We start from the raw sequence: 18,376 nt of genomic DNA, 5'->3' as shown, positions 1-18,376 counted from the left end.
TCCGACCAGCTGCGCTACAGGAACACCGTCCTGAAAGTCATCAGGTAGGGGGACAGACAGACAGGAGGACAGGCAGGCAGGTAGGGGGACAGACAGGTAGGAGGACAGGCAGGCAGGTGGACAGAGAGGCAGGTAGGTGGACAGACAGACAGACATGCAGGCAGGTGGACAGAGAGGCAGGTAGGTGGACAGCGTCCAGTCCGACCAGCTGTGCTACTGGAGCACCGTCCTGAAAGTCATCAGACAGGAGGACAGACAGGCAGAGTGAAGTCACGTCTCCTCCTCTGTCTCTGCCCCGTCCCTCCCAGGGCGATGTCTCAGGGTGTGGACGTGTCCAGCCTGTTCAGTGAGATGGTCAAAGCCTGCGCCACGGTGGACATCGTCCAGAAGAAGCTGGTGTACGTCTTCTTGTCCTCTTACGCGGCGTTAAACCCGGATCTGTCTCTGCTGGTTGTCCATACGCTGAGGACAGACTGTCAGGACTCCAACCCGATGGTCCGCAGCCTGGCGCTGAGGACCATGACCAACCTCAGGTGAGCGCCGCCACGCCCGCCCCGGGGGACGGGGGAGTGACCCTTCTGTCCCCGTCCCCGTCCCAGGTTGCCCAGCCTGGTGGAGTACTTGGAGCAGCCTCTGGTCGCCGGACTGAGGGACAAAGCGGCGTGCGTGAGACGAGTCGCCGTGTTGGGCTGGGCCAAAGTTCACAACCTGCAGCCCGACCGAGCCGTCGGTGGGTGGGCGGGGCGGGGAGGGGGGCGGGCTCGGGGCCGCCGCGCCATCGCAGAACTAAACCGTCCCGACCGTTCCAGACGCCGCCGTGGTCAACGAGCTGTACGCCGCGCTCAGGGACCCGGACCCCGTCGTCATGGTGAACTGTCTCCGAGCCCTGGAGGAGATCCTGCAGGAGGAGGGAGGAGTCGCCGTGAACGGGCCCATCGCCCGCCACCTCCTCAACAGGTGCGTGCGGCGCCCCCGGCAGGTCCTCGGGGGGGACGCGTGATTGGACGACGGCTAGCGTCTGTGTCGTCGCGCAGGTTGAAGGCGTGCGACGTCTGGGGTCAGTGTGAGGCGCTGCGCGTCCTCCGGCGCTACCGGCCTCAGTCGGAGGACGAGCTCTTTGACATCCTGTCCCTGCTGGACGCCTCCCTGGTCAGTGTCCACCCCGGTCATGGCTGCCACCCTCGCCCTCTTCCTCAGCCTCGGCTCTGGCGTCCCCGCCGTCGGGGGCGCCGCCCTGGGGCGAGTGTGTGGGCCGCTGCTGGCTGCGTGCGGGGGCGTGTCCCGGGAGCTGAGGTTCTCCGCCCTCTGCCACCTGCAGGTCAGTGGAAGCGACCGGGTTGACTGTGTGTCCTCAAGGGGGACAAGCGGAGACTCTCGAGCAGCGCTCTGTGTGTGTGTGTGTGTGTGTGTGTGCGTGTACGACCAGAGGACAGCCGTTAGCGTTCCGTACCCGTTTAGCGCCGTCTCCCTACGCACCGGCCGCCGAGGACATGTCTCGTGGTGTCTTTGCTTGAGACGTCTGTCTTGTTGCAGCTGCTGCTGCGTTCCGTCCCCGGCCTGCTGAGGACATGTCTCGTGGTGTCTTTGCTTGAGACGTCTGTCTTGTTGCAGTTGCTGCTGCGTTCCGTCCCCCGGCCTGCTGAGGGCGCACTACAAGCGATTCTTCTGCGGCTACGCCGACCCGGCCCTTCATCAAGCAGAGGAAGATGGAGGTGATGTCCCTTCGCATGCCTGGCTTTGTGTTTCCTGGGGGGGGTAGCTCCGCCCCCGGCCCCGCCCCCGGCTCCACCCCCGGTTCTGTCGTGTTTGCAGGTGCTGGTTGAGCTGGTGAATGACGACAACGTGTCCGTCCTCCTGGACGAGCTGAGAGGATACTGCACCGACGTGAACGCCAACACGGCACGGGCGGCCATCTCAGCGATAGGTACGGGGGAGGGGGGGGACACCGGGGTGGACACCTCTGCGGGGGGGGGGGGGGGGGGCATGTCAGGCACGTCGGCTCTTGTCCAGTTTGGATGTTTCCGGATGTCAGGCCGAGCTGAAGCTTCCATCGTTTCTGTTTTTCTTGCCGTCATGGAAACATCGGGACGTCTCGTTGTCCTTGTCCCTTTGTCCTCACCGTCCACCGGATGCAGGTCGTATTGGCGGAGCTACAGCGACAAATGTTCGGCCATCCTGACCGGACTGCTGTCTCTCAAACAGGAACACGTCACTTCTGGTAGGAACGCTTCCGCGCGGGCGTCTTCCGGGTCTGTGTTTACCGCCTGCTTGTCCACCGTCTTTCTGTCTGGTCCTTTGTGTCCCCGCCCTCCTCAGCTGTGCTGCAGACCATGCGTGACCTGGGCTCGGCGTCCCTTCAGGATGACCACGCCGTGTGTTCGGCGCTAAAGGGCTGCAAGGAGGTGCTGCAGGAGAGTCAGGTGAGAGCCGAGCTAACGCTAACGCTAAAGCAGACGCTCCTCATCCGCCTCTCCTTGCACCTCCACAAGGAGCGCTGCGGAGTGTGTGCTCCTCCTGCTGCAGCCTGATGGGGACTGCAGGCCGAGCGGTTAGCAGGAGCTAAGCTAGCGTGGAGAATGTGAACTTCAGCACTGGACAGCTCCACAGGTAGCCGGCTACATATGGAGCTGTCCAGTTCTGATCCTGAAAGTGACGTATTTTCCGTGGCATTGACTCGGGGAATGTTCTTTATCTTCCCACTTTGGTTGTTTTTTTTGGTTTTGCTTTTTTAGTATCGATTATCTTTGTTCCTGCGTGATGATTGCATTTGAATGGAACCTTTCCACATTATTAGATGTGTTAATTTATTCCCATCACAAACTTTGGTTCATACTTATGATTGTTCTCATTTACAGTATGGCTTTATCTCTAACAATATTTAAGTTACAACCTTTTAAAAAAGTGATATCAAAACTGAATATTTTATTGTAAAAGAGTTAAATAAAAAAGAATAGTTATTTAACAGCATGTTAAGGAGTAGTTACATTTATTTTACATTAGATTACATTACATTTAGTTACATTTTTACTGTGTTACGGTTTACATTTGGCCCTTGGAGAACATGAGTTTGACACCCCTGATCTAGTGCAAGGGCCGCTTGAAACAACCACACACACACACACACACACGCACACGCATGCACGGGGGCCCTAGAGAGGGCACAGGTTGAAGGGTGAAGGCGCCACCATGATCGGTGCAGGGGTAAAACTGGCCCCTCCCCCAGCCACCAGCTCACGCTCCTCATTTTGTCTGGGCTGGGACTTGAACCGGTGGAGATATATGGCTATATGGAGCTGTCCAGTGCTGATCCTGATCCATATGTAGCCGGATCAACATGTCAGCAAATGCTGGTAAAACAAAAAAGTTCAAATAACTTTCAATAGTCACCTCCAGCAGATGATTGATTTCCTGACTGCAGCGTGTTGCTATTGTTATTGACGTGTTGCTGAATGTTTCAGTTTGATCAGTTCACTCCTTAAGTTACAAACATTGAATATTCAATTGTATAGTTGTAAAAATATATGGATAGATTATTGCTGTTATTATAACATAAATCCTTTCAATTGATCAGGTTAAGAAAACCACAGTACTCCATCGATCAATAATCAAACTTATTCAAGTAAATAATATACAATAATAAAGATAGATAAATATCATCCAACACAAGTTATGGCATTAACTTTGTTCAAAACTCTTTTGTCACAGTTGAGAGCGGCAGAACTGCAGAACAACCAACAAACGTGGGCTGTTAAGAACATGTGTGAGATGCAGCATTTTACAAAAACACATGTCTGCACACAGCTACCGGGGCCACAAAAAATGACTTGGAGGGCCACATTGAGGGCCTTGAGTTTGACACACGTGCTCTAGAGTGTAACCAGAATTTCCTCTTGTGTTTGCAGTGATACACAATGATACATGAAGCTGATCTGAATCCTTTTGTTCGACTGAGCTCTGGTTTCCTCCACGCCTGGTTCCTCCTTCATCTGTTTTTTTTGACATTATTATCTCTGTTGACCGTTTTCCAAAGGCCTGGGTGCTTAACTAAATATATTTACTTTGCCCGTACGCCATCTGGGTCATTTTATGTTCCCCAACGAGCCGGGTGGTAACAGATGGTCTGTATGCAGGTTAGATAGTAAAGAGGGAGAGAAGGATCTGTCCAGGCTGGACAGACAGAGAGACAGAGACAGACAGGAAGGATGTTCAGCATGTTAGAGTGATGAAGAGTAGAGACAGGAAGGATGTTCAGCATGTTAGAGTGATGAAGAGTAGAGACAGGAAGGATGTTCAGCATGTTAGAGTGATGAAGAGTAGAGATGAAGGTGTTGACAGTAGTGTGTAGGAAGATGGAAGAAGTATTTAGAGGAATTAATGAATGAGGAAGATGAGAGACCACAAAGGGGAGTAGAGGAACCTGTTGTGGACCAGGAAGTGATGAAGATTAGCACGAGTGAAGCTAGAAAGGCGATGAAGAATGGGAAGGCAGTTGGACCTGAGGACATACCTGTGGAGGTGTGTGGACGTGTCTAGGAGAGGAAGCTGCAGAGTTTATAACGGAGTTGTTTAATACAATCCTAGAGGGTGTGTCCTGGTGTCCATCTTCAAGAAGAAGGGAGACAAACAGAGATGTGGAAACTCCAGGAACGGGTCGAAGAAAGTATCAGAGTCAGCGAGGATGAAGGGACAGGCCTACAAGACAGTGGTGAGGACAGCCATGATGGACGGCTTAGAGACAGTGGTGAGGACAGCCATGATGGACGGCTTAGAGACAGTGGTGAGGACAGCCATGATGGACGGCTTAGAGACAGTGGTGAGGACAGCCATGATGGACGGCTTAGAGACAGCGGTGAGGACAGCCATGATGGACGGCTTAGAGACAGTGGTGAGGACAGCCATGATGGACGGCTTAGAGACAGTGGCTCTGAGGAAAAGACAGGAGGCGGAGCTAGAAGTGGAGGAGATGAAGATGCTGAGGTTCTCCTTCCAGGTTGGACATGATTAGAAATGAGACAATAAGAGGGACAGTGAAGGTTAGACGTTTTGGAGACAAGGTCAGAGAGGACAGACTTTAATGGCTGGGACATGTCCAGAGGAGAGACGGGGACTATATCGGTAGAAGGATGGTTGTCCATAACATTTCTTCACAGTAGATGACAGCATTTCTAACTGGACTCCCTCCTGTCTCAACAGGGCCGGCAGGCCTTGTTGTGGCTGCTGGGAGTGTATGGACAGAACGTCTCCAGCGCTCCCTACACACTGGAGACGTTCATTGATGGAGTGAGGAGCGAGGCCTCTGCAGGAGTCAAGATGGAGCTGCTGACGGCTACCATGAGGCTGTTCCTGTGCCGACCTGCAGAGACACAAGACATGCTTGGACGACTGCTGCACTACTGCATCGGTGAGTACAGAGTCAGAGAGAGTACGAGGTGTCGAGGAGTTTACGCAAAATCCAGAGTCCACTCGGGAAAAACGGGTGTGCAACGAGGTCGCTGGTGTTCTCCCAGTGGTTTCTTGGGAGTTGTGTTTTTAATCTTTATTTAATCCCCAGTGGGGGAATTCTTTACGGGACTACCAGTTCACACGCCATAATTTAGTCACCCTCTGGTCCCCCAAGACTTACTGCAGTTGAGTCCTCGGGGAGGAGCTAGGACCCGCTGGAGAGACTATGTCTCTCGGAAGGAGGAGGAGGCTTCAGGGGAGCGGGAACTCCTGCTGAGACTGTTGACCCAGCGGGAGAAGATGGTCGGTCGCTCGGTCCCCAAGCCAGGGCCTTGTGGACGGAGCTAAAGTTGTGCTCATAACTTTTCATACCTTGGCACAATTCATGATTTCTTTGGGGCCATTTTTCAGAGAATACGAGCGATGACTCAAAAACGTTTCTTTCCCTCGTGGTTAGTGGTTGGCTGAAGTCATTTCATGTCAAACATTTCTCTTCTTGAATCCTAATGAGAACAGAAATCGAATGGCCCCGATCAAAGGCTTACACACCCCAGGTCATAGCACCGTGTAGTGCCTCTTTGGCATGTGGCAGATTGAAGTCTTTCGTGGTAGTTGTGGATGAGGCGCTCTAATTTCCAAGGTCGTAACGCCGCCCATTCTTCTTGGTAAATTGCTGTAAATTCTTGGGCGTTCAACTTGCAATCGCGTTTGACTGAGTTTCCAGCGCCTTTGAAGCTCACATATCCCAAAAACAACGTCGAGCCACCTCCGTGTTTCACAGTAGGAGCGGGGTATCTCTCATCATAAGCCTCGTCGACTCCTCTCCAAATCTAATGTTGTGGTTGTGGTCAAGACGTTCAGTTTTGGTCTCCGAATCAGGAAACTGGATGAAAGTACCGAGTGTCTGTCGGGACTGACCTGATTACAGGCGAACAGCCCGCAGGTGAGGATGGTTACCTTTAGTAGCCATTCAAGCACCTTCTTGCCCACTTTTGCGTTCCAGAAGAGGAGACGGACATGTCCATTTGTGACCAGGCCCGTCTCTACTACCGCCTGTTGCATTGTGGGATGGAGGAGACCAGAAAGGTTGTCCAGGCTCGCAGGTCAGACCCCCTGCTGGGTGTTCTGATTGGCCAGCCTGTGGAGCCCATCAGCTGCTGGGCATGCAAATTCAATACACTGGAGGCGTTGAAGGAGAGCAGAACGGAGACCGAGCCGTCCTGCAGAAGGAGCGCTGAACGTGTGACCCGTCACCGCGAGCCCAACGCTGACCTCCCAGACACACTTGACTATCATCAGGTGGAGGTCGTACATTCAGGTGAGTGAATTATTTCCGTGGTTTTCTTTCTTTCTCCTGTGGCAGGTCGACTCAGACGGACCCTACTCGGGTAGACTCCGCCTTCGTTTGCGTGTCATCGGTTCCCCTCGGCTCCACTCGTGTTCGAACTCTGAAAATCTGTTCGACCTCCGGTGCATTTTAAACTCCTTTTTTTGGGTCAAAAACCGAGTTGTTCAACTCCAGAGTCGTTCGAGAACCGAGGTTCCACTGTGTGTTTCACATCCTTACTTTTATACATCTTAGTTTGGATAGATTTGTGTTCCTGAGTTGTATCACTGACTGCATACGAAAGTCTAGTCTGTTGTTACTGTCAAAGATTAATCAAGGGAGCCCTGATGAAGCTCCTCCCACACTGCCATGATGAAACTCCTCCCACACCGCACAGTCAAATCGTGCTTTCTGGTTTTCTAAGCAGTTTGATGACCAAACTAATAACTTTCTTCTCTGGTTTGTTGCTCTTTACTTGTAGCTGGTAGCTGGTAGGAGATGAAGTACATGATCTGAGTTCGCTGTTGGTGCGCTTATCCTGGGGGGTTAACCCTCCGAGGAGCATGCTTTGGTTTTGTCGGTGTACTAGACTAAAGTGTAATTGCATATCCACTACAGTAGGTGGCGGTGGCGCGTTCATTGTCAGGGTGCGCAGGGAGTATTATCTCTGCGGTGGACGTTTGTTTTTTCACCGCGCACACAGCAAAGAGCGGGAGTTATGACGTAACGAGCAGTCAGTGAACGAACGAACCCCTCAAGAGGCGGCATGGAAACATATTTAACATGAAAAGAGAGGCGGAGCCAGACGGAGGTAGCGAGACAACCGGGAGCTCAGACGAGGAAATATCACGACGCGTCTGTAGCGCTTAGCATCACGGTGACGACGGTGGGAGACGAGCAAGTTAATATAAATATATATATCAAAGTTAATGTTGCTGATCAGTTTTATTTTATAAAAAAAATTTCAGGATCAAATGGTTCAATTGGTCAAAAAATATTTGTAGTTTAAAGATTTACAATGTTGATGAAGTTATTCTTTATAAGTTGATCTGTATTTCTTTCTCTTTTCTTTATTGTTAATAAATACACAATGTTATGCAGAGGTACACTGAACAATTTTATTCACAAATTATATTATTTATAGTAGTGGGGCCGCAAAATGTTTTTGAGAGACAACTTACTCTTATGTTTATTGACTGTAATGTTTTAAAAAAATTAGGTAACAAATCGACAACAGTAATGCGTACAATAAGTACAGGGGTGTGTTTCTCATTAGCCTCCACTGAGACGGTCTCACATATCTGTGTACCTTCATGGGCCTTCATGGCTCAGTTGCTCTTATTGAATGACGCTATCAGTAAAACACGGATGAAGAGTACGGTCCGTTCCTGGGAAGGCTCCGCTCACAGAGCTCCTCCCTCCCGTTCACCTCCTTCACGCCGTTTGGCTGCTTCTTTCTTTCTCCTATTTAATCTCCTTGTATTTCCACATCCAGGTTTGGACAGTGTAAGTCGGTGCACAGAGCCCCCTGCTGTTGCCCCAGTGTCCAGCCTGACTGCCCCCTTCAGTTTGTCCCTCTCTCCACCTCTTACCCCCGAGGAGTTTGAGCACCTGTGGTTAAAACATTCTGAGCAAGGTAATAAAACACGTCTGGATATTTTTATACCAAAAGCTGCTTCCTCATGTGACAGAAATTGTAACAAAGTTACTTCCTGCAAAAGATTAATGAAGTATCTCATATTTTATCTTGCTACTACTCGTACTTCTACACCTCTGTTACCTCTACTGCTACTACTAGTTCTCCTACTACTCCTACTCGTGCTTCTACACCTCTGTTACCACTACTACTACTACTAGTTCTTCTACTACTCCTACTCGTACTTCTACACCTCTGTTACCTCTACTACTACTAGTTCTCCTACTGCTACTACTCGTACTTCTACTCGTACTTCTACTCCTCTGTTACCTCTACTACTACTACTAGTTCTCCTACTGCTACTACTCGTACTTCTACACCTCTGTTACCTCTACTACTACTACTAGTTCTCCTACTACTCCTACTCGTACTTCTACACCTCTGTTACCTTTACTACTACTACTAGTTCTCCTACTTCTACTCGTACTTCTACACCTCTGTTACCTCTACTACTACTACTAGTTCTCCTACTCCTACTACTCGTACTTCTACACCTCTGTTACCTCTACTACTACTACTAGTTCTCCTACTGCTACTCGTACTTCTACACCTCTGTTACCTCTACTACTACTACTAGTTCTCCTACTGCTACTCGTACTTCTACACCTCTGTTACCTCTACTACTACTACTAGTTCTCCTACTGCTACTACTACATCTGCTGCCGCTGCTTTGTAAAAACTCCAGATTTCTTTATAAAACGTACCATTCTCTTCTATATTAATACTAAAATACTTCTACCTCATGTCACTTGACTGACGTCTGGGTCTTACCCGTTGTTTTTGTGGCTAGGTGCTGAGAACACGGAGCAGGAGGACGAGGGCTACCTGGAGGACTGGGTCCAAAGCCCCGCAGTACCCGAATGTTCACCGCAGAGCCTTCAGGCAACGATGCAGCTGGTCAATATCCAGACGCTGGCAGTCACGCCTCCACACACACTCCCCTGGCGGGTCTACCTGTACACGCACACCCAACACACACACACTGAAAACACTCCCCACAGCACGCTCATACTGGGGGAGCTGCTGTACAGCGGAGAGGCTCACCAGAGAGAAGAGCGGAAGGAAAGCGCCTGTGACTTCGGGGTGACGGTGGAGGGCAGGGAAGAGGATGTAGCTTACAAGCAGAGGAGGAGAGACTCCGTGAAGAAAGAGGGAGGAGGGGAGGAGGTGAGGGTGACGCTGAAGCAACGGCCGAGAGACGACGGAGCTCTGAAGGGGTTTCTCACTGTCCTTACCGCTGTGCTGCAGACACGCACTCACAGACGTAGTCTAAAGCACACCCCTGCTCTCCGTCACTCTGCAGCATCGTTGAAGGCAACCCGCACGCATCCTACGTGTATAGAAGGCCAACGAAGGAGTGACAGTCATGACACCTGAACGTTGACAACAACACGCCGGGTTGATGTTAATAAAAAGCCTCTGGATTTCTCCAGCTTGTGTCTTTTTTGCCGCGTCATGTTGCTGACGACCGAGTCCCTTCGCTCTCGGCTGCTCGGGGTTAGCTTTAGCAGAAGTGTTGCAGGATGGGTCTCCTAACCCAGTGTTTCCCAACCGGTGTGCCGCGAGAGATCGTCCGGTGTGCCGTGAGAAATTTTCCAATATCACCCCAAAAACAAAATATTTTTTATTTTTAATTTTTAATTTTTCTAATATCACGTAATTAACGTTGTCGGGTGTCCGTGCTGTAATAAAGTGTTTGTGCCGCCCGTAGATCGCTCTTCAGACTTTGAAGTGAACGACAGGAGCTGGTTCCCGTCATTGTGAGCCAAAAAAAAGTCTGTTGAAGTCTAACGTGATTGGTCGAGATGTGTGTGTGGGCGTGTGCGTGTCCACAACGAGCGGGGGGGGGGGGGTGTTACACACATGCAGCACAGCGAGCGGACGAAGCGAAAGGGAGGCAGTGAGAGAGAGAACTTTAGACCAGAGACAAACGACGCGCTAGAAAGGGTGAGAGAAAAAACGAGAGATAGAAAACGTAGAAAAATCTGGACACATTTTAACGCGGTTGACACAAAGGCAAAATAAAATAAAGTAAGATCGTATCTTGAGGAGCCGCTTATCCAAAGAAGTGCAGACCCACTGAGCTGGTGGGAGTCCAGGTGTTCAGTCTACCCACGTCTCACACACGCAATGGCACGGAGACTGTCCCCTCAGAGAATCTCCAAAACAGGACAGATGATAACAGAAGGATCAGCCCCCCCAAGCTGAGCCACTCGGTTTCCTTTGATGCCAATCTTCAGTAAAACAGTAGAACTGTTACCTGATGCTGCTTTATCTTTTGCACTTTTTAATTTATGTTTTCTTGATGTGTTGTTTCAGATTTACATGCAGAGATTTGACCTTGTTCTCTGTGAGATGTGTTTGGTTTGGTTTTGTATTTTATATTATATAATATGTTTTTTGTAGCTAGCAGTGCAAAGAGGATTTAAATAAAGACATTTAATAAACATTTAATATATTGCGTGTTTTTACATTAGTAGCTAATTTTACACAATGCACATGATTTGGTATTAAATTAATTTTGTCAACAAAAAATTTGAGGAGCCACTTGGGAGCCAAAAGAACCGGCTCTCTTAAAAGAGCCGGAATTCCGATCACTACTTTGAACTGAAACAAGATGGTGGTTTAAAGCTAAACTTTGCTGATCTTCCTTTGGACAGTTTCTGGTTATCTGTTGCCAAGGAGTTCCCCGTTCTAGCCAACAAAGCTATTCTGACATTGCTCCCGTTTTCAACCACATATCTGTGTGAGCTGAGCTTCTCAAGCTCGACGGCGATAAAAACTACAAACAGAGAGAGACTGAGAGCTGTTGAGGAAGAGCTTTGTGTGTGTCTTTCTGCCATTACTGCAGGATATCCATTTTGTGTTCATCAAAACAGCCCCAGGTTTCCCACCAAGTATAAATACATTAAAAAACTATATTATTAACTCTATATATTATAATAAAGCTCATCTAATATAATGTGTACTGTGTTAGAACGTCATTTTGTGTCATTTTGGTTCGTGGTGTGCCGCAGGATTTTGTAAATGTAAAAAGTGTGCCGCGGCTCAGAAAAGGTTGGGAAACACTGTCCTAACCTTCAGCGGGCTCCAGGAGAACACACCGAGCAATCAAGACATCCTAGCCAATTAAATTGGTTGATAACTTGGGAGTTTCCGTTTGATCAGTTCACTACTTCAGTTACAAACATTGCATATTCAATTGTATAGTTGTAAAAATATATGGATAGATTATTGCTGTTATTATAACATAAATCCTTTCAATTGATCAGGTTAAGAAAACCACAGTACTCCATCGATCAATAATCAAACTCATTCAAGTAAATAATATTAAATAATAAATAAAGACAAATATCATCCAACACAAGTTATGGTATTAACTTTGTTCAAAACTCTTTTGTCACAGTTGAGAGGGGCAGAACTGCAGAACATCCAACAAACGTGGGCTGTTAAGAACATGTGTGAGATGCAGCATTTTACAAAAACACATGTCTGCACACAGCTACCGGGGCCACAAAAATGACTTGGAGGGCCACATTGAGGGCCTTGAGTTTGACACACGTGCTCTAGAGTGTAACCAGAATTTCCTCGTGTGTTTGCAGTGATACACAATGATACATGAAGCTGATCTGAATCCTTTTGTTCGACTGAGCTCTGGTTTCCTCCACGCCTGGTTCCTCCTTCATCTGTTTTTTTTGACATTATTATCTCTGTTGACCGTTTTCCAAAGGCCTGGGTGCTTAACTAAATATATTTACTTTGCCCGTACGCCATCTGGGTCATTTTATGTTCCCCAACGAGCCGGGTCGTAACAGATGGCCTGTATGCAGGTTAGATAGTAAAGAGGGAGAGAAGGATCTGTCCAGGCTGGACAGAGAGACAGAGACAGGAAGGATGTCCAGCATGTTAGAGTGATGAAGAGTAGAGACAGGAAGGATGTTCAGCATGTTAGAGTGATGAAGAGTAGAGACAGGAAGGATGTTCAGCATGTTAGAGTGATGAAGAGTAGAGATGAAGGTGTTGACAGAGGCCGGTCGTGTGTAGAGGAATTAATGAATGAGAAAAATGAGAGGGAACAAAGGGGAGTAGAGGAACCTGTTGTGGACCAGGAAGTGATGAAGATTAGCACGAGTGAAGCTAGAAAGGCGATGAAGAGGATGAAGAATGGGAAGGCAGTTGGACCTGAGGACATACCTGTGGAGGTGTGGACGTGTCTAGGAGAGGAAGCTGCAGAGTTTATAACGGAGTTGTTTAATACAATCCTAGAGGGTGTGTCCTGGTGTCCATCTTCAAGAAGAAGGGAGACAAACAGAGATGTGGAAACTCCAGGAACGGGTCGAAGAAAGTATCAGAGTCAGCGAGGATGAAGGGACAGGTCTACAAGACAGTGGTGAGGACAGCCATGATGGACGGCTGAGAGACAGTGGTGAGGACAGCCATGATGGACGGCTTAGAGACAGTGGTGAGGACAGCCATGATGGACGGCTTAGAGACAGTGGTGAGGACAGCCATGATGGACGGCTTAGAGACAGTGGCTCTGAGGAAAAGACAGGAGGCGGAGCTAGAAGTGGAGGAGATGAAGATGCTGAGGTTCTCCTTCCAGGTTGGACATGATTAGGAATGAGACAATAAGAGGGACAGTGAAGGTTAGACGTTTTGGAGACAAGGTCAGAGAGGACAGACTTTAATGGCTGGGACATGTCCAGAGGAGAGACGGGGACTATATCGGTAGAAGGATGGTTGTCCATAACATTTCTTCACAGTAGATGACAGCATTTCTAACTGGACTCCCTCCTGTCTCAACAGGGCCGGCAGGCCTTGTTGTGGCTGCTGGGAGTGTATGGACAGAACGTCTCCAGCGCTCCCTACACACTGGAGACGTTCATTGATGGAGTGAGGAGCGAGGCCTCTGCAGGAGTCAAGATGGAGCTGCTGACGGCTACCATGAGGCTGTTCCTGTGCCGACCTGCAGAGACACAAGACATGCTTGGACGACTGCTGCACTACTGCATCGGTGAGTACAGAGTCAGAGAGAGTACGAGGTGTCGAGGAGTTTACGCAAAATCCAGAGTCCACTCGGGAAAGACGGGTGTGCAACGAGGTCGCTGGTGTTCTCCCAGTGGTTTCTTGGGAGTTGTGTTTTTAATCTTTATTTAATCCCCAGTGGGGAAATTCTTTACAGGACTACCAGTTCACACGCCATAATTTAGTCACCCTCTGGTCCCCCAAGACTTACTGCAGTTGAGTCCTCGGGGAGGAGCTAGAACCCGCTGGAGAGACTATGTCTCTCGGAAGGAGGAGGAGGCTTCAGGGGAGCGGGAACTCCTGCTGAGACTGTTGACCCAGCGGGAGAAGATGGTCGGTCGCTCGGTCCCCAAGCCAGGGCCTTGTGGGCGGAGCTAAAGTTGTGCTCATAACTTTACATACCTTGGCACAATTCATGATTTCTTTGGGGCCATTTTTCAGAGAATACGAGCGATGACTCAAAAACGTTTCTTTCCCTCGTGGTTAGTGGTTGGGTGAAGTCATTTCATGTCAAACATTTCTCTTCTTGAATCCTAATGAGAACAGAAATCGAATGGCCCCGATCAAAGGCTTACACACCCCAGGTCATAGCACCGTGTAGTGCCTCTTTGGCATGTGGCAGATTGAAGTCTTTCGTGGTAGTTGTGGATGAGGCGCTCTAATTTCCAAGGTGGCAACGCCGCCCATTCTTCTTGGTAAATTGCTGTAAATTCTTGGGCGTTCAACTTGCAATCGCGTTTGACTGAGTTTCCAGCGCCTTTGAAGCTCACACATCCCAAAAACAACGTCGAGCCACCTCCGTGTTTCACAGTAGGAGCGGGGTATCTTTCATCATAAGCCTCGTCGACTCCTCTCCAAATCTAATGTTGTGGTTGTGGTCAAGACGTTCAGTTTTGGTCTCCGAATCAGGAAACTGGATGAAAGTACCGAGTGTCTGTCGGGACTGACCTGATTACAGGCAAACAGCCCGCAGGTGAGGATGGTTACCTTTAGTAGCCATTCAAGCACCTTCTTGCCCACTTTTGCGTTCCAGAAGAGGAGACGGACATGTCCATTTGTGACCAGGCCCGTCTCTACTACCGCCTGTTGCATTGTGGGATGGAGGAGACCAGAAAGGTTGTCCAGGCTCGCAGGTCAGACCCCCTGCTGGGTGTTCTGATTGGCCAGCCTGTGGAGCCCATCAGCCACTGGGCATGCAAATTCAATACACTGGAGGCGTTGAAGGAGAGCAGAGCGGAGACCGAGCCGTCCTGCAGAAGGAGCGCTGAACATGTGACCCGTCACCGCGAGCCCAACGCTGACCTCCCAGACACACTTGACTATCATCAGGTGGAGGTCGTCCATTCAGGTGAGTGAATTATTTCCGTGGTTTTCTTTCTTTCTCCTGTGGCAGGTCGACTCAGAAGGACCCTACTCGGGTAGACTCCGCCTTCGTTTGCGTGTCATCGGTTCGCCTCGGCTCCACTCGTGTTCGAACTCTGAAAATCTGTTCGACCCCCGGTGCATTTTAAACTCCTTTTTTTGGGTCAAAAACCGAGTTGTTCAACTCCAGAGTCGTTTGAGAACCGAGGTTCCACTGTGTGTTTCACATCCTTACTTTTATACATCTTAGTTTGGATAGATTTGTGTTCCTGAGTTGTATCACTGACTGCATACGAAAGTCTAGTCTGTTGTTACTGTCAAAAATTAATCAAGGGAGCCCTGATGAAGCTCCTCCCACACTGCCATGATGAAACTCCTCCCACACCGCACAGTCAAATCGTGCTTTCTGGTTTTCTAAGCAGTTTGATGACCAAACTAATAACTTTCTTCTCTAGTTTGTTGCTCTTTACTTGTAGCTGGTAGCTGGTAGGAGATGAAGTACATGATCTGAGTTCGCTGTTGGTGCGCTTATCCTGGGGGGTTAACCCTCCGAGGAGCATGCTTTGGTTTTGTCGGTGTACTGGACTAAAGTGTAATTGCATATCCACTACAGTAGGTGGCGGTGGCGCGTTCATTGTCAGGGTGCGCAGGGAGTATTATCTCTGCGGTGGACGTTTGTTTTTTCACCGCGCACACAGCAAAGGGCGGGAGTTATGACGTAACGAGCAGTCAGTGAACGAACGAACCCCTCAAGAGGCGGCATGGAAACATATTTAACATGAAAAGAGAGGCGGAGCCAGACGGAGGTAGCGAGACAACCGGGAGCTCAGACGAGGAAATATCACGACGCGTCTGTAGCGCTTAGCATCACGGTGACGACGGTGGGAGACGAGCAAGTTAATATAAATATATATATCAAAGTTAATGTTGCTGATCAGTTTTAATTTATAATTTTTTTTCAGGATCAAATGGTTCAATTGGTCAAAAAATATTTGTAGTTTAAATAAATATTTACAATGTTAATGAAGTTATTCTTTGTAAGTTGATCTGTATTTCTTTCTCTTTTCTTTATTGTTAATAAATACACAATGTTATGCAGAGGTACGCTGAACAATTTTATTCACAAATTATATTATTTATAGTAGTGGGGCCGCAAAATGTTTTTGAGAGACAACTTATACTCTTATGTTTATTGACTGTAATGTTTTAAAAAAATTAGGTAACAAATCGACAACGGTAATGCGTACAATAAGTACAGGGGTGTGTTTCTCATTAGCCTCCACTGAGACGGTCTCACATATCTGTGTACCTTCATGGGCCTTCATGGCTCAGTTGCTCTTATTGAATGACGCTATCAGTAAAACACGGATGAAGAGTACGGTCCGTTCCTGGGAAGGCTCCGCTCACAGAGCTCCTCCCTCCCGTTCACCTCCTTCACGCCGTTTGGCTGCTTCTTTCTTTCTCCTATTTAATCTCCTTGTATTTCCACATCCAGGTTTGGACAGCGTAAGTCAGTGCACAGAGCCCCCTGCTGTTGCCCCAGTGTCCAGCCTGACTGCCCCCTTCAGTTTGTCCCTCTCTCCACCTCTTACCCCCGAGGAGTTTGAGCACCTGTGGTTAAAACATTCTGAGCAAGGTAATAAAACACTTCTGGATATTTTTATACCAAAAGCTGCTTCCTCATGTGACAGAAATTGTAACAAAGTTACTTCCTGCAAAAGATTAATGAAGTATCTCATATTTTATCTTGCTACTACTCGTACTTCTACACCTCTGTTACCTCTACTACTACTACTAGTTCTCCTACTACTCCTACTCATACTTCTACACCTCTGTTACCTCTACTGCTACTACTAGTTCTCCTACTGCTACTACTCGTACTTCTACTCGTACTTCTACTCCTCTGTTACCTCTACTACTACTACTAGTTCTCCTACTGCTACTACTCGTACTTCTACTCGTACTTCTACTCCTCTGTTACCTCTACTACTACTACTAGTTCTCCTACTACTCCTACTCGTACTTCTACACCTCTGTTACCTTTACTACTACTACTAGTTCTCCTACTACTCCTACTCGTACTTCTACACCTCTGTTACCTCTACTGCTACTACTAGTTCTCCTACTGCTACTACTCGTACTTCTACACCTCTGTTACCTCTACTACTACTACTAGTTCTCCTGTTCCTACTATTACTTCTACACCTCTGTTACCTCTACTACTACTACTAGTTCTCCTACTACTACTACTACATCTGCTGCCGCTGCTTTGTAAAAACTCCAGATTTCTTTATAAAACGTACCATTCTCTTCTATATTAATACTAAAATACTTCTACCTCATGTCACTTGACTGACGTCTGGGTCTTACCCGTTGTTTTTGTGGCTAGGTGCTGAGAACACGGAGCAGGAGGACGAGGGCTACCTGGAGGACTGGGTCCAAAGCCCCGCAGTACCCGAATGTTCACCGCAGAGCCTTCAGGCAACGATGCAGCTGGTCAATATCCAGACGCTGGCAGTCACGCCTCCACACACACTCCCCTGGCGGGTCTACCTGTACACGCACACCCAACACACACACACTGAAAACACTCCCCACAGCACGCTCATACTGGGGGAGCTGCTGTACAGCGGAGAGGCTCACCAGAGAGAAGAGCGGAAGGAAAGCGCCTGTGACTTCGGGGTGACGGTGGAGGGCAGGGAAGAGGATGTAGCTTACAAGCAGAGGAGGAGAGACTCCGTGAAGAAAGAGGGAGGAGGGGAGGAGGTGAGGGTGACGCTGAAGCAACGGCCGAGAGACGACGGCGCTCTGAAGGGGTTTCTCACTGTCCTTACCGCTGTGCTGCAGACACGCACTCACAGACGTAGTCTAAAGCACACCCCTGCTCTCCGTCACTCTGCAGCATCGTTGAAGGCAACCCGCACGCATCCTACGTGTATAGAAGGCCAGCGAAGGAGTGACAGTCATGACACCTGAACGTTGACAACAACACGCCGGGTTGATGTTAATAAAAAGCCTCTGGATTTCTCCAGCTTGTGTCTTTTTTGCCGCGTCATGTTGCTGACGACCGAGTCCCTTCGCTCTCGGCTGCTCGGGGTTAGCTTTAGCAGAAGTGTTGCAGGATGGGTCTCCTAACCCAGTGTTTCCCAACCGGTGTGCCGCGAGAGATCGTCAGGTGTGCCGTGAGAAATTTTCCAATATCACCCCAAAAAAAAAATATTTTTAATTTTTCTAATATCACGTAATTAACATTGTCGGGTGTCCGTGCTGTAATAAAGTGTTTGTGCCGCCCGTAGATCGCTCTTCAGACTTTGAAGTGAACGACAGGAGCTGGTTCCCGTCATTGTGAGCCAAAAAAAAGTCTGTTGAAGTCTAACGTGATTGGTCGAGATGTGTGTGTGGGCGTGTGCGTGTCCACAACGAGCGGGGGGTGGGGGGGTGTTACACACATGCAGCACAGCGAGCGGACGAAGCGAAAGGGAGGCAGGGAGAGAGAGAACTTTAGACCAGAGACAAACGACGCG

General features: G+C 48.9%; 1 protein-coding gene across 1 annotated transcript; it reads left to right on the top strand.

Moving 5' to 3' along the window:
- Positions 1-3: 3 nt before the first annotated feature.
- LOC137916673 (AP-4 complex subunit beta-1-like) lies at positions 4-17,869 on the top strand (the record flags this gene model as incomplete). Its single annotated transcript, XM_068759646.1, is given in 16 exon segments — positions 4-44; positions 309-533; positions 600-730; positions 810-957; positions 1,035-1,160; positions 1,162-1,318; positions 1,534-1,580; positions 1,645-1,687; positions 1,689-1,712; positions 1,813-1,933; positions 2,144-2,218; positions 2,317-2,420; positions 5,194-5,401; positions 14,524-14,838; positions 16,348-16,488; positions 17,242-17,869. Coding segments are annotated over 16 exon segments (2,493 nt in total), but the record flags the coding sequence as incomplete, so codon positions are not given.
- Positions 17,870-18,376: the final 507 nt, after the last annotated feature.

Source organism: Brachionichthys hirsutus, unplaced genomic scaffold (genome assembly GCF_040956055.1).
Source record: "Brachionichthys hirsutus isolate HB-005 unplaced genomic scaffold, CSIRO-AGI_Bhir_v1 contig_292, whole genome shotgun sequence".
Classification (NCBI taxonomy): domain Eukaryota; kingdom Metazoa; phylum Chordata; class Actinopteri; order Lophiiformes; family Brachionichthyidae; genus Brachionichthys; species Brachionichthys hirsutus.
The sequence above is the reverse complement of the archived record's forward strand: the minus strand, read 5'-3'. Positions and strand labels throughout refer to the sequence as shown.